This window comes from Tupaia chinensis, unplaced genomic scaffold (genome assembly GCF_000334495.1).
Source record: "Tupaia chinensis unplaced genomic scaffold, TupChi_1.0 Scaffold148680_1, whole genome shotgun sequence".
Classification (NCBI taxonomy): Eukaryota; Metazoa; Chordata; class Mammalia; order Scandentia; family Tupaiidae; genus Tupaia; species Tupaia belangeri.
This window is the reverse complement of record NW_006208529.1, coordinates 223789-237317: the sequence shown is the minus strand read 5'-3', so window position 1 is coordinate 237317 and position 13529 is coordinate 223789. Positions and strand designations below refer to the sequence as shown.

Here is a 13529-nt window from a genome sequence, read left to right as displayed (position 1 = left end):
ACGATTTGCAATAAACCCAGGCCGAGTCCCTCTTGACCGTGTTTTATATTCCTTTATGGGCTTCTTCTGCCTTTACGGTCATTTCGGTGGTTTTCCCCACACTCTACTGGAAGATATCACTTGGCTCTATCCCCTGTCCTCTTCATTTGAAGATATTGAACAGCGGTTTGTGGATCTTGCCTATCAAGGGGCTTTCCAAGATCTCTATCTCATCAAGTTTGATCTTTCCGTTTTTTCCTTTTTCTTAATTATATAACCGGCAGGAGGGAATGTTCTTAAACTCTTGCGTGAATGGTGAATGAGTGTGTGATTGTATTTGTGGAGTCATGGCTTCAGCCACAGAGTCCGAGTGGGTCTTAACCGGCAGTTCCACTGTGACCTCATATGTCTGGAAGGTGAAATTGACACTGGGGGACTAGCTCCTTCCCTGCATGCTAAGTCCAATGGGGGATCTACACCCTCTTGCCAAAGCTAAGAGGCACCCTAAGGCTCCTGTGAGGGATGTGGCCAGGTGGACACCTGAATGGTCACCTCCTTGGAGAGGGCACCCATCCCTGTTTGTCTTGGGAGGACGGTGGGAACGAGCTACTCTTCTTTCACGATGGGCAGGCCCCTCTGTCCGCAGAAGCCGGGTCTTTTTTTCTTGAGGCCATAGAGAAAGTTCTGGGAAAGGGAGCCTCTGTAGATTCTTTGCCAGCTCGTACTGCAGCCTAAGGATTGCATTCTCTGTTTTTTTGTTTTTTTTTGTTTTTTTTTGAAAGGTTTTTGCCATAGGGCACATGCGCTCGCCAGACAGACAGAGACAGAGAGACAGAAAGCGAGAAATCGCCCCCCAGGGGGGATGGCCATGCCGCAATCCCTTCTCCTCCATTCTCCTCTCGGGATCTTGGGCACGCACGCACACGCGCCTGGTGTGAGTTTTTAGCCCCTGGGTCCGGGACGCGAACCGCGGTCGACTACGTGGGAGTCCAGCGACATAGCCATTAGGCTAACTGCTGGTCCCAGGATTGCATTCTTTGTCAGCAGGCAATTTGGGTAGACGTGCCTGCTGGATTCTTGACAAGATTTTGTGTGTTTTGTTTTTGTTTTTTTTTAATAGAAGTTTTTGCTATAGGATGTGTGCGCTCACCAGAAAGACAGAGAGAGACAGAGAGAAAGAAAGTGAGAAATCACTCCCTAGGGAGGATGGCCATGCCACAATCCCTTCTCCTCCATTCTCCTCTTGGGATCATGGGCACAAACACACATATGCCTGGTATGAGTTTAAGTTGCTGGGTCTGGGACTCGAACAGCGGTCGACTACATGGGAGTCCAGCAACGTAGCCATTATGCCATCTGCTGGTCCCTTTTGACAAGATTTTATAAGACTCTTGTCCTAATCTACTTCCTCAGCCATCCCCCCCCGACATCCCCGCTAAATTAATTCGGGACTCAGGAAACTACTAGGAGGAGTTCTCCAGGCCCCTGTCTGCCTTCTCCTCGGTTCCCTCCATCTGGCTGACAGCCCTCTCCTCCCTGTGCTCTCTTGAGCTCACCTCAGCCTCCTCCTCAGGGTCCCTGCTTTCGAGATTTCTCTGCTGCCTCAGCCCTTCAGCATTTCACCTGCACTCTGAAAGGGCAAAGTTCCCCCTCGGAAATACCAAAGAGCAGACCTGCCTTTCAGAGATCACAGAGGCCAGAACAGCTCCTCTGAAACCCCCTTAGAAAACAGAACGGAGCCCTCCCATGTCACAGTCAGAGCCCGAGGAGTCCGATCTTCCTTCCCCCTTACGATCCCAGTAGGCACCGTCCAGAGGAGGGGGACAAGGTCAGCAAGAAGCTGCTCCTCTGCTCCTTCCTCACCACCACATACACAGGCCAGTTTCCGGGAGGCAGGGAATGCAAGAAGGAAAAGCCCCAACCCCGACTCAGTAGGAGCACTTCTGCCTTTTTTTCTTTTTCTTTTTTTTATTGTTTTTTAAATATTTTTTAAATTTTTAAATTATTTATTTATCCACTCATTTATTTATTTATTTATTTTTAATTTGACCAGAGAGAGACACACAGAGAGAGAGGGGAAGGTGAGAAAGCAAGCTACCAGGTCCGGGACTTGAACCATGGTTGGCCATGTGGGAGTGTCCAGCTCCTTAACCACCACGCCACCTGCTGGTCCCCAGTACTTTTGCCTTTAAGAGCAACTCCTCCAACAGAGGAGGGGCCAAGAGGTCCTATGTCCCTTTTCCACCAGTGACCTCTGCCATTGGAAGGCTCAAAGCCCCATTTTCTCCGAGAAACCTCAAGCCAAGTCCTCATTAGTCTGTTGGAGTCTGTTTTCTACACTTGTCAACTGACTTGGGACAATTGCCAGCAGCTTTTGGTGGCCCTTGTTACAACAGAGGAGAGGGAAAGGAGTAGGCGGGAAGCTCAAAAACCCTTCCTGAGACCAGAGGAAGGAATACTGGAGGAAAACAGAGAAGGATAGAGAGAATCTTTCCCTCCTCCCATCCAGACTGGGACCCAAATACCACCGGGGGATGGGACGCATTAGTCTCTTTTTAAAAAAATTATTTTATTTAATTTTATTTATTCATTCATTTATTTTAATTTGACCAGACACACACACACACACAGAGAGAGAGACAGAGAGAGAGAGAAAGCAAGCCACCAGGTTCAGGGCTCAGACCACGGTCGGCCACGTGGGAGTGTCCAGCACCTTAACCACCACGCCACCTGCTGGCATTAGCCACTTCTAACCCACCTTGCTGGCAGGAATTTGAGCAGCTGCCCATAAGCCTACCATCCTGCCAAAGGTACCTGAGGTTATTTAGGGCCCCCAGGAATCTCCTGCTGCTCTTCTGGAGCGTTTATGTGAAGCTTAATGAAAATATTCACTGATTGATCCAGGGCCCAAGAAAATCAGAGTGCGATTCCTGTGGATTTTGTGACAGCCAGAGCCATAAACCTCCACCCTATCCTAGAATCCTTGTTACCTTCCCCTTACTGAAGAATAGCTCCTTCAGGAAGAAAAAAAAAAACAAACCAACCAACCAACAAAAAACAAACAACTCAGGGACAGTATCTGGAAGATCCTTATCTGGCAAAATTGCAGTTCCTTTTTCCCAAGGTCTGAGCAGAAAATACCACCCGCCCCAGGGCCTGGCAAGTTATCCACTCCCAGTGGAAGTGCAGCTGCTTGCAAGCCCTGTCCAGTCCAGGTGAAACAACGTCTTTCGCCTGAAGCTAGGAGAGGCATCACTGTGCCTATCGGCCATCTGGGATGGCAGGAATCCTAGTCCCCTGCCAGTCCCCCTGAAACATCCAAAAGGGAGACGTCCAACTAATCAGCCTTATTCTTCACATGTTGGATAAAAATGGAACACCTTGTCAAATTAAGTAATTCTAATTTTCTTGGCATTATATTTGAGTTATATGTATGAACTTGTGTGTCTATATATGTATCGCGTTCCAAAATGATTTGAAATTTCCAGGAATTTATGGTAAGATATTTGTCATAGTGTAGGTTATTACGTTAAACTGATCTATAAGCGTACTTCTTTGTCAGTTGTAGATTCTCGGCAGAACATTAACTATGGTTGGTTCAAGTCTTGGTGTCCATGGGTCATTCCTTTGCTGGATGCTTTTCTAAAAGCTTTTTGCAAATAACTATAACTCTAAAGCTATGTCCTAAAAGAAATTCACAAAAAAAGTGGAAAGAGGCTGTACTCTTACAAGACATTTTAGAAGAAAAATAGGGAGGCAAAGCATTAATGGGACCAAAAAATGTGGTACTATCTGTTGAAGATATTTTATAGTTTAACCAACTGGACTAGGGAGGAATGTTCACATAGTGAAATATTCACTTTGTAAGCTAAAAAAGGTAACTGAATGTATAAAAAAATGAACTAAAAAAAACAAGTACAGGTTTCTAAAAGTCTAATTGTTTAACTGGGCAAACATTTCCATTTATTATAAATTTTAAAAAAACTGATTTTTTCTAAACTGTTGAGCCAAAATGAACCAAAAGCAGGGAAATGCTTGACAAAATTGCATGCTAAGTAGCCAATACGATGTGCCTGAACTAAGAGATAAAACTGATATAAAGAAATCTCAACCCAAAGTTAAGCATGGATTCATGGGACCATCGCTACCTGGCTCTCCCTGAGTTCTCCTTATAATTCTTATCACATTAACATCCTTTAGTTATTCCTATTTTTGGCCTTTAAATTTTATATAAATTGGAGGGTCTATTAATAAGATTGCTCAGTTTTGCACTGAAAAAATTTATTAAACAAATTGTGTTGTTATTGTTGCTTGCTTGTACATGTTTTTAAGCTACCAGTGTATGTGAATGTATGTAATTCTGTTTTTACAAGCTTAATAACTCCTCCAGAAATATAACATTTCCCAAGGTGGGAAGGAAATGATAAACATGGGCAGTTGATAAAAATTGGGCCTATGTATCGGGGGGCAAAAGCTAGAAACTCCTGTCCCCAGACTTAATAGGGTAGGAAGTCTCAGGGAATGGGCTAGGACAAGTTGAAGCTAGAGCTCCTGGCTGCCTCCACCCACCCTGCCTTCTTGAACTTCTATTTTTCTTTAGTTTGGCTTCTTCTTCACTGGACTCCCCTCTGGGTTAAATGAGCAAGAGGCCTAGCTGGAAAAACAAGGATTCAAATTAAGACTGCATTTTCCAGCTAGGGCTTTTGTGTAGTCAGTGAGGCAGATGCCTGGTGAAACCTGTGAACTGCCTCCTGGCAGTCCTCAGCTGCTCCTCGCAGGATCTATTAGAACTTGGTTTGACTTCTCAGTGTAGGACCTCTTACAATTCAGAACAGATGTAAAAAAGTTCTCAAATGACTCAAAAAATGTTGTAACACATTGGCGAGCCCCTCAATCTTTGATGTAATGCTCCCTTAAACAGCGCCCAGTAGTCATTCTGTAGGCTGGGAGCTTCTTCAAGGGCAGGATCTGGAAAGAGCCCAGACCAGAGTCTCTACCTTGGAAGAAACTCCGTTTCTAATGCAGGCAGCCCTGGCACTGGCATGGCCTTGCCCATAACGTGTCCCCAATGTGGAGTTGGTCACTAGAGTCAGAATGCACCGAGTTCTGAAGGGAGCTCAGGACTTCTAAAGTCCGTGCTGGTCTTTAAAATTGAGGACTGGGGGCCAGCAGGTGGCGTGGTGGTTACGGGTGCTGGACTCCCACACGGCCAACTGCAGTTTGAGTGCTGGACCTGGTGGCTTGCTTTCTCACTTCCCTCTCTTTCTCACTCTGTCCCTCTCTAGTCAAATCATAAATAAATAAATAAATAAATAAAGTTAAATAAAAATAATTCTTTAAAAAATAAATAAAATTGAGGATTGATGAGACCCAAGACCCCAATGGCCTGGACATTCTCTTGGACATCTGACAATCTCACTGGATAAGCCTCAGGTAACCTTTAAAGTGACTAAGATTTATTTCTGTCTAATTCAGAGATTAAGGTTATTTCTGAAAGAAATAACCTTTAAAGTGACTAAGATTTATTTCTGTCTAATTTAGAGATTAAGGTTATTTCTGAAAGAATACTCATAAAAAAGTGGGAGGATTGTAGTAAACAGTTTGGCCGACAATGAGGCGAGAGAGGAAATGATGAGACCGAGCAGGAGCAGGGACTGAACCAGCAACTAAAAGTTCTCGTAGCCGCCCTGGATTTGGTCCTCCCACCCTTGCCCTCCTACACGCAGGAGGAGGAGTAACCGGCCCACACACAGTCGGCGACTGGAGGGCCTGGAGGATGGCTGCTGGTACCAGGTGGCAGGCCCATAGTCCCCAAGGCCCTTGGGCAAGTCATCATAGATCAAATAAACCAAATTACTCACCTGGGAAAAACAAAGCTTACTGAGCTGGTGAGAGGAAAATGCTGTGTGCCTAATCTAGATGGCCTTGTGCACTCCATACCCGGAGGGATTTCCCCCTTCCGAAACCGTGCTTAGGAGACCTCCATCTCTCCTGAGACTGAGAGAGAAGACGAAGGCGGAATTCCATAACCATACTTTACTCAAGCTTATACAGGCCCTTGACTCCACCGACAAGGCCATTCACGGCAGTGTTTGAGCCGCCCTTCCCATCCCCACCTTGGACCCTGGCCATCCATTCCAACTGGGAGGCTCAGTGTAGCTCAAGAAATTTACAACCCAGGGACTGACTCCAACCTAGAAGGGACCCTACGCCGCCATCCTCACCACTCCGACTGTCCTCAAGGTCAGCCTGGTCTGGCTGCACCACTCTCGAATATAGGTGGAACAGTTGACATGGCAGATCCAGAACTCCCAGGATCCTCTCAAGCTAAGACTTTCTCATGTCTCCTGACCTCTTTCCTTGTCACCCAATGTGTGGGGAGGACTGGAGGGACAGGATGGTCATATTGGTCACAGGGAATCTGGAATGGAGATGGGAGAAAACTAAATAACATGACCTCAACCAGGGAACCCCTTACTCTCTGGATAGACCTCTGTGGTCTATTCGAGACCTCTCCACATTTCCAACAATGGGGAGTCTTTAGTTGGGCTTGTCTGGATTTTTCATGAGGAGGGGAAGGGTCTTCAACAGGGGAATTTCATCTTTGTCCCAGCCAGCAGAAAAGAATACTTACTGTCTTATTAATAATGACTACTCCCGCCCTTACTGGGATTGTGAATCCATAGTGTTGGGAGCATCAGGATGAGATGCGCCTCAGACTAAACATCTAGACCCCTATGTACAAATACAGAGGCTCCTTACCCTCCCAGGGTGTAGAAAAGTTGCTTGTGAAGATACCAGCCACCATCCATGGATGAAACAATGATTTGATTCATTTTCCTAAAACCAGTGGGGAATGAAGCAGAAGCCCCCCATCTTTGAACTTTACGGTAGACTCGCTTCCTCCTGCCCAGAGTAAACAGTGACTAATAGTCTCACTATCTTTGCTAACGAGCCTGACACCTTTTTGTTTAGATGTCCCTTAGCAATGTAACTACCATCACCAGACCCCTGCCCAGAGCCATGGGACCATTAAACAAAGGTCTGGAGAGTGCCCTTAGAAATTATTAACCTTGGGACCAGCAGTTAGCGTAAGGGCTACGTCGCTGGACTCCCATGTAGCCGACCACGGTTCACGTCCTGGACCCGGTGGCTTAAAACTCACGCCAGATGCATGTGCATGCACACCCAAGATCCCAAGAGGAGAATGGAGGAGAAGGGATTGCGGTGAGGCCATCCACCCTGGGAGGTGATTTCTCACTTTCTGTCTCTCTGTCTCGCTCTGTCTGGCAAGTGCACGCGCCCTATGGCAAAAACCTCTCCAAAAAAAAAAAAAAAGAAATGATTAACCTTCTCAATTCGGCTTCTGTAACTGCTTTTGCGTGGGAACCCCACTCCCTTTCCTCTTCGCCCCCTCCTCATCTTCTGTTGCAATCACCACGTGCACTTGGGAGTGACTGTGATTTTTGCCTTTGTAAGCACCCCTTTCCTTTCACTCTGGGCTGCAGGATCTTTGAAAGACATGAGTTCTCCCGAAAGCCACTGGCAATAAAACTCCAGATAGCTGGCCTTGTCTGGATGTCTTATTTCTCACTGATTTGACCACAACACTTCCAACTGCTGGCCCCTTAATAAGGTACTTCCAACTCAGGAGAACAATGAGTGAAAAGATTAAGAATCTGTGGGGTGAGCCAGTGGCGAGGTGGTTGTGGCAGCTGGATCACACATGGCTGACTGCAATGGTTCGAGTCATGGACCTAGCAGCTTGAAAGACATGCCAGGCCCGTGTGTGGGTTCCCAAAATCCTGAGAGGAGAGTGGAGAAGAGTTTGTGGCCTGGCCATCAACTCTGGAGGGGATTCCTCACTTTTGCTCTTTTCTCTCTCTCTCTCTCTTTCTCTCACTTCAGTTAGTGCGTGAGCCCTACACCAAACTTAAAAATAATAATAAAAAAAAATTAAAAAGCTGTGGAAAGGAAGAGAATCCAAAGCCATAGCTCAGAACATCAGAACAACCAGATCTGCTCCTCTTAAAGTTAGTCGATTCCTCTACACTGCCCACCTTCTGCCAAGTTACGGAGATACAGCTACTCTTCGGAATGTTGGTGATCCCCAGACTCAGGCCACTGAACCTGCCAGCCCCTTCTGTGTACCCCGTGGCTCACCGGGGAGAGAGGGGATGGACTGCTGCCCAAAGATCTCTGTCCCGAGTGGCCATCTCAGAGTGACCTGTCTGACCATTGGTGGGTGGGGCTAAGAGCTTCTGCTCGGGAACTCTCCAAGCAACGTTCTGTCTCCAGTCACAATTTAGGTACCATTATCTTATTGTTTTGTTTTTAATTGCCAGGGGGCAGATGCGCTCACCAGAGAGAGACAGAGAGATAGAGAGGGAGAAATCACTCCCCCTGGGAGCATGGTCATGCTGCATTCTCTTCTCCCTTTCTTCATCAGGATTTTGGGCATGCATGCACACAAGCCTGGAATGTTTTTTAAGCTGCCAGGCCCAGGATTTGAACTGTGGTAGGCCATATGGGATCCGGCTCCCTTAACTACTAAGACTATGGGCCTAGCCCCCACCGTCACCTTTAGTTTGTCCAGCTGTGGTTTCTAAATTGGTGAGAGGTAATGCTTTGTTTTTGTTTTTGTGTTTTGTTTTTATTTTGCTAGAATGTATGTGCACTTGCCAGAGAGAGAGAGCGAGAGAAAGGGAGAGAGAGAGAGAGGGAGAGAGAGAGAGAGAGAGGGAAAGGGAGAAAGCACCAGTCCTATGGGGCATGGTCACACCGCAATCCCTTCTCCTCCACCTCTTCCTCCCGTCAGGACTGTGGCATGCATGCATGTGCGCTCTGCATGTTTTGTTTTGTTTTCAAGGCACCAGGTCCAGGATTCAAACCACACTCTGAGTCCAGTGCTGGAGCCACTGGGATCCAGCTCCCTGAACCACCGGGTTACAGGAAGGCCCAAAAACGTGATGGTTTTCAAGAGAGAGGGATGTCCAACTTCTGAGCAGGAACCCTAGTGTCCCGAGCGACAAGAGAGATTTAAAAATGGGTGATACTGAGAAAGGCAAGAAGATTTTTGTTCAGAAGTGTGCCCAGTGCCTCCCATAGGAAAGGAAGGCAAGCACAAGACTGGCCCAATCTCCGTGGTCTATGGGGGCAGAAGACAGGTCAGGCCCCTGGATTCTCTTACACAGATGCCAACCAGAACAAAGGCATCCCCTGGGGAGAGGATATGTGGATGGAAATCCCATCAAGTACATCCCTGGAACAAAAACGACCTTCGCTGGCATTAAAAAGAAGTCAGAAAGGGACCAGGAGATGGCGTAATGGCTATGTTGCTGGACTCCCATGTAGATGACCGTGGTTTGAGTCCTGGACCCAGAGGCTTAAAACTTACACCAGGTGCACGTGCATGTATGCCCAAAATCCCAAGAGGAGAATAGAGGAGAAGCGATTGTGACATGGTCATTCCCTTTGGGTGGTGAGAAGGGATTGCAGCATGGCCATTCTCCCTGGGTGGTGATTCCTCACTTTGTTGCTCTGTGTCTCTGGTGAGTGCACATGCTCTAAAGCAAAAAAATATCTCTAAAAAAAGAAAAGAAAAAGAAGAGGAAGAAGAAGAGGAGGAGGAGAAAAGAAAAGAGAAAAGAGAAGAAGAAAAAGAAGAGAAGAGAAGAGAAAAGAAGAGAAGAGAAAGAAGAGAAGAGAAGAGAAGAGAAGAGAAGAGAAGAGAAGAGAAGAGAAGAGAAGAGAAGAGAAGAGAAGAGAAGAGAAGAGAAGAGAAGAGAAGAGAAGAGAAGAGAAGAGAAGAGAAGAGAAGAGAAGAGAAGAGAAGAGAAGAGAAGAGAAGAGAAGAGAAGAGAAGAGAAGAGAAGAGAAGAGAAGAGAAGAGAAGAGAAGAGAAGAGGAGAGGAGAAGAGAAGAGAAGAGGAGAAGAGAAGAGAAGAGGAGAAGTCAGAAAGAGCAGAGTTGATAGCTTATTCAAAAAAGCGACTAATGAGTAATAGGTGGCCACTGCCTTATTTATGACAAAACAGGAATGTCTCACCTTTTTTTAAAGTGTACCACATTTTAATCTCCTACACCAGAACTCAGATCATGCCATCTCAAACCTACTGAAGATAGTTCTTTTTTTTTTTTTTAATTTAGGCTTATGTGTATCTGGTTATATGAATATATAAATGCTGGAGAAATCCCTTCACTTCTCAAAACCAAGCAGATTCACCTGTGTTTTAATTTCTGTTCATTAACTCACTAAAGGGCAAGGGCTGAGGATAAGGTAGTGATGTCTACTTTATGTATTTGGTTATAACTGTGCCAATCTAATTAGAATTTCCTGTACCGAATACACTGCCTTTTACCTATTGAAAGACATTTTAGGGCCAGCAGGTGGTGTGGTGGTTAAGAGCACTGGACTTCCACATGGCTGACCATGGTTCAAGTACCAGACCTGGTGGCTTGCTTTCTCACTTCTCTCTCTCTCTCTCTCTGCTCCTCTCTGGTCAAATGAAAAATAAATAATAAATGAAGTTAAAAATACATAATTTTTAAAAAGGCATTGTAATGTGGTTTGCGTGTGCTATCGAATAAAGAATATGTAACACTTTAGAAGGTCAGATAGTTTTAAAAGTCCGTGGGACAAGATTTAGTAGCAAGTTAAATTTTACCTTTGAGTTCTATCGTCTAAGTCAGGCTAAGTTATATTTCAGGATTGTCTTTAGACAACTGTTCGAAACCCCATAGAAACTTAATAACTACTGTATGTGTGTGACTGGTAACGGTGCTTTTGCCAATGAATTAGAAGGATTAAATTAGAGGTGATATACCATCAGCATAGATTTGTAAATTATGTCATCCTAAGACAAGATAAATTCAAAACCAAATTAAAAAAAAAGTGATGGTGGTGCGTGATCAAGAAAAGGTACCATGGGACTAGCCTTAGGAAACAAAATGTTTATTGAAATGCACGAAGATAAATTATCACCAGCATAAAACTGTTAGTGGAGTTTTCAACATGGGCTCTTTTTACTTTAAAATGAAGTGAAGTTTTGGAAGTCCATTGTCCCATAGGAAAAATAGCATATTTCTCTGTTCAGATAAAGTCCATTAAAAAAAATCAAATCACTTTTGAAACGGTCTGTTAAACGTCTGCAACCTATGAATACATAACAAAACAAAACAAAACAAAAAAAGCACATTAAAAAGACATAATTCTATCTGTTTAAAAAAATTAGTCATGAATATCTTAGAGGTAAGAAACATGCAAAAAATACATAGGCATTTGAAACTCAAACTTTCTCCTATTTTATCAGTACTAAATGTACTAAAACATGTAAGTTCTAATAAAAACAAAATAATTGCCAAGATAAAAATGACAAGTGATCATTAAAAAATGAAAAAAAAATGACAATACCTTTGCTATTATGTACTTAGGGGGTAAGTCAGAATGCTAGCTTCTCAACTTAGTACATTTTAAAAAACTCTGATTTTAGACATTTGGAAATGACACAGTATAAAGTAGAAGTTTATGTTGATGCAACAAAATGTCGCGATCCATGCAGTTTTTTAAATAATATGCACTTTGCAGTAACCTTTAGAAGACCCCTTGTATAATCCAAAGGGGTGTTTAATTTTCATAAAAGGCTAACTATCCTGAATAGAAGACTTAAATGATAAATAGGTTAAAAGAAAATAGGAACTAACTTGCACAAAATTTTGGAAACTTTGTGGGTCAACAAAAACTAACAGTCCCCGACAACCTCCCCACCCCCACCCCCGGGTGCAGAGCTACTTAGTCATCTTCAATTTCCCCGTGGTGCTCTAGGCTGACCTTTTTGGCTCCTCCCATGTGAAACTGCTGTCCGTCTCCAATGGTGAGTCTGTTGAATGGAATTATCTTCATGGTGGTTTCCTTCAGGGAATACCACCGGGATTTCCAAGTGGCCCAAATAATGCCGTTATCATAGCCATTAGGAGTAGATGCTTTCGAGTAGGTGCCACCTAAAACGAGTTGCAGATGGACACGTCACTGGTCTTGAACTTCCTCACCTCAGAAAGCCTATCAAGAATTCTCTACCACGAAGTTCACTGCCAGTTACAGTGAATTTCAAGTGCTATCTATTATGTGGGTGGGGGGGGGGAAAGCCCTTAAGTCAGAATGCTAGCTTCTCAACTTAGTACATTTTAAAAAACTCTGATTTTAGACATTTGGAAATGACACAGTATAAAGTAGAAGTTTATGTTGATGCAACAAAATGTCGCGATCCATGCAGTTTTTTAAATAATATGCACTTTGCAGTAACCTTTAGAAGACCCCTTGTATAATCCAAAGGGGTGTTTAATTTTCATAAAAGGCTAACTATCCTGAATAGAAGACTTAAATGATAAATAGGTTAAAAGAAAATAGGAACTAACTTGCACAAAATTTTGGAAACTTTGTGGGTCAACAAAAACTAACAGTCCCCGACAACCTCCCCACCCCCACCCCCGGGTGCAGAGCTACTTAGTCATCTTCAATTTCCCCGTGGTGCTCTAGGCTGACCTTTTTGGCTCCTCCCATGTGAAACTGCTGTCCGTCTCCAATGGTGAGTCTGTTGAATGGAATTATCTTCATGGTGGTTTCCTTCAGGGAATACCACCGGGATTTCCAAGTGGCCCAAATAATGCCGTTATCATAGCCATTAGGAGTAGATGCTTTCGAGTAGGTGCCACCTAAAACGAGTTGCAGATGGACACGTCACTGGTCTTGAACTTCCTCACCTCAGAAAGCCTATCAAGAATTCTCTACCACGAAGTTCACTGCCAGTTACAGTGAATTTCAAGTGCTATCTATTATGTGGGTGGGGGGGGGGGAAAGCCCTAAAGATGTCTAGAATCTTGATTTATAACTAATATACATGTATTGTTAAAAGCCCTTCCATCTGAGTGGTGCTCCAAGGTGACATTCATACTTGAAAATCATTCACTACGAACCCCCAAAGTTTCCCATTTGCCCTCTCGCCCTAAACTGAGCCACATTGGACTAGCTATTATGGACTGTCTTTCCTCGGGCAGATTAGAATGGCAGGAGCCACAGATTCCTGATCAGGTGGTTCCGATTATCTGCAAATACACTTACTGGTTAATTAATAAAGTACGTGGCAGTTTAGAAATTTACATCTGCATTATAAACTAGAGGCTAGGCTGAGTTGGCCTCTCTGTGCGCCTAGGCAGCACATCCCACCTAATTTTGTAAGGAATTTGCCTGAGTCCAACACCGGAGCATAGCTGAAGCTATCAATGCAACACCCCTGGTTCATGTGGACCAAGCACCTCTCTTGAGAGTTTCTCCTAATCACATGGCTTATTGGTGCAATGGTAAAGTTACGTTTCTCCAGTTCAAAAATTTTATGAAAATCAAAAACATTAAAACATTCATCTTTGAGAGAATTCCAAATTGGCTATTGACTAGGATAATGCCCTCGGGAGGGGAGCATGCTCATCAGTAGATGAGAAGAGCATCTGTATTAGAGGCTTCTAAATGGATTCCTTTGTGGCAGGGGCGGTTATGC

The 13529-nt window shown here is 44.4% G+C and overlaps 1 protein-coding gene across 1 annotated transcript in view; it reads right to left on the bottom strand.

Annotated features, from left to right (window-relative positions):
• Nucleotides 1–10912: 10912 nt before the first annotated feature.
• Nucleotides 10913–13529, bottom strand: part of FGG (fibrinogen gamma chain) — a 9465-nt gene continuing 6848 nt past the window's right edge. Inside the window, exons 9-10 of the mRNA XM_006170597.3 lie at nt 12521–12690; nt 10913–11134 (exon numbers count right to left, since the gene is read on the bottom strand). Of these exons, the coding sequence (XP_006170659.2) occupies nt 11120–11134; nt 12521–12690 (185 nt within the window). The 3' untranslated portion in view covers nt 10913–11119. The remainder of the gene's footprint in view (nt 11135–12520; nt 12691–13529) is intronic.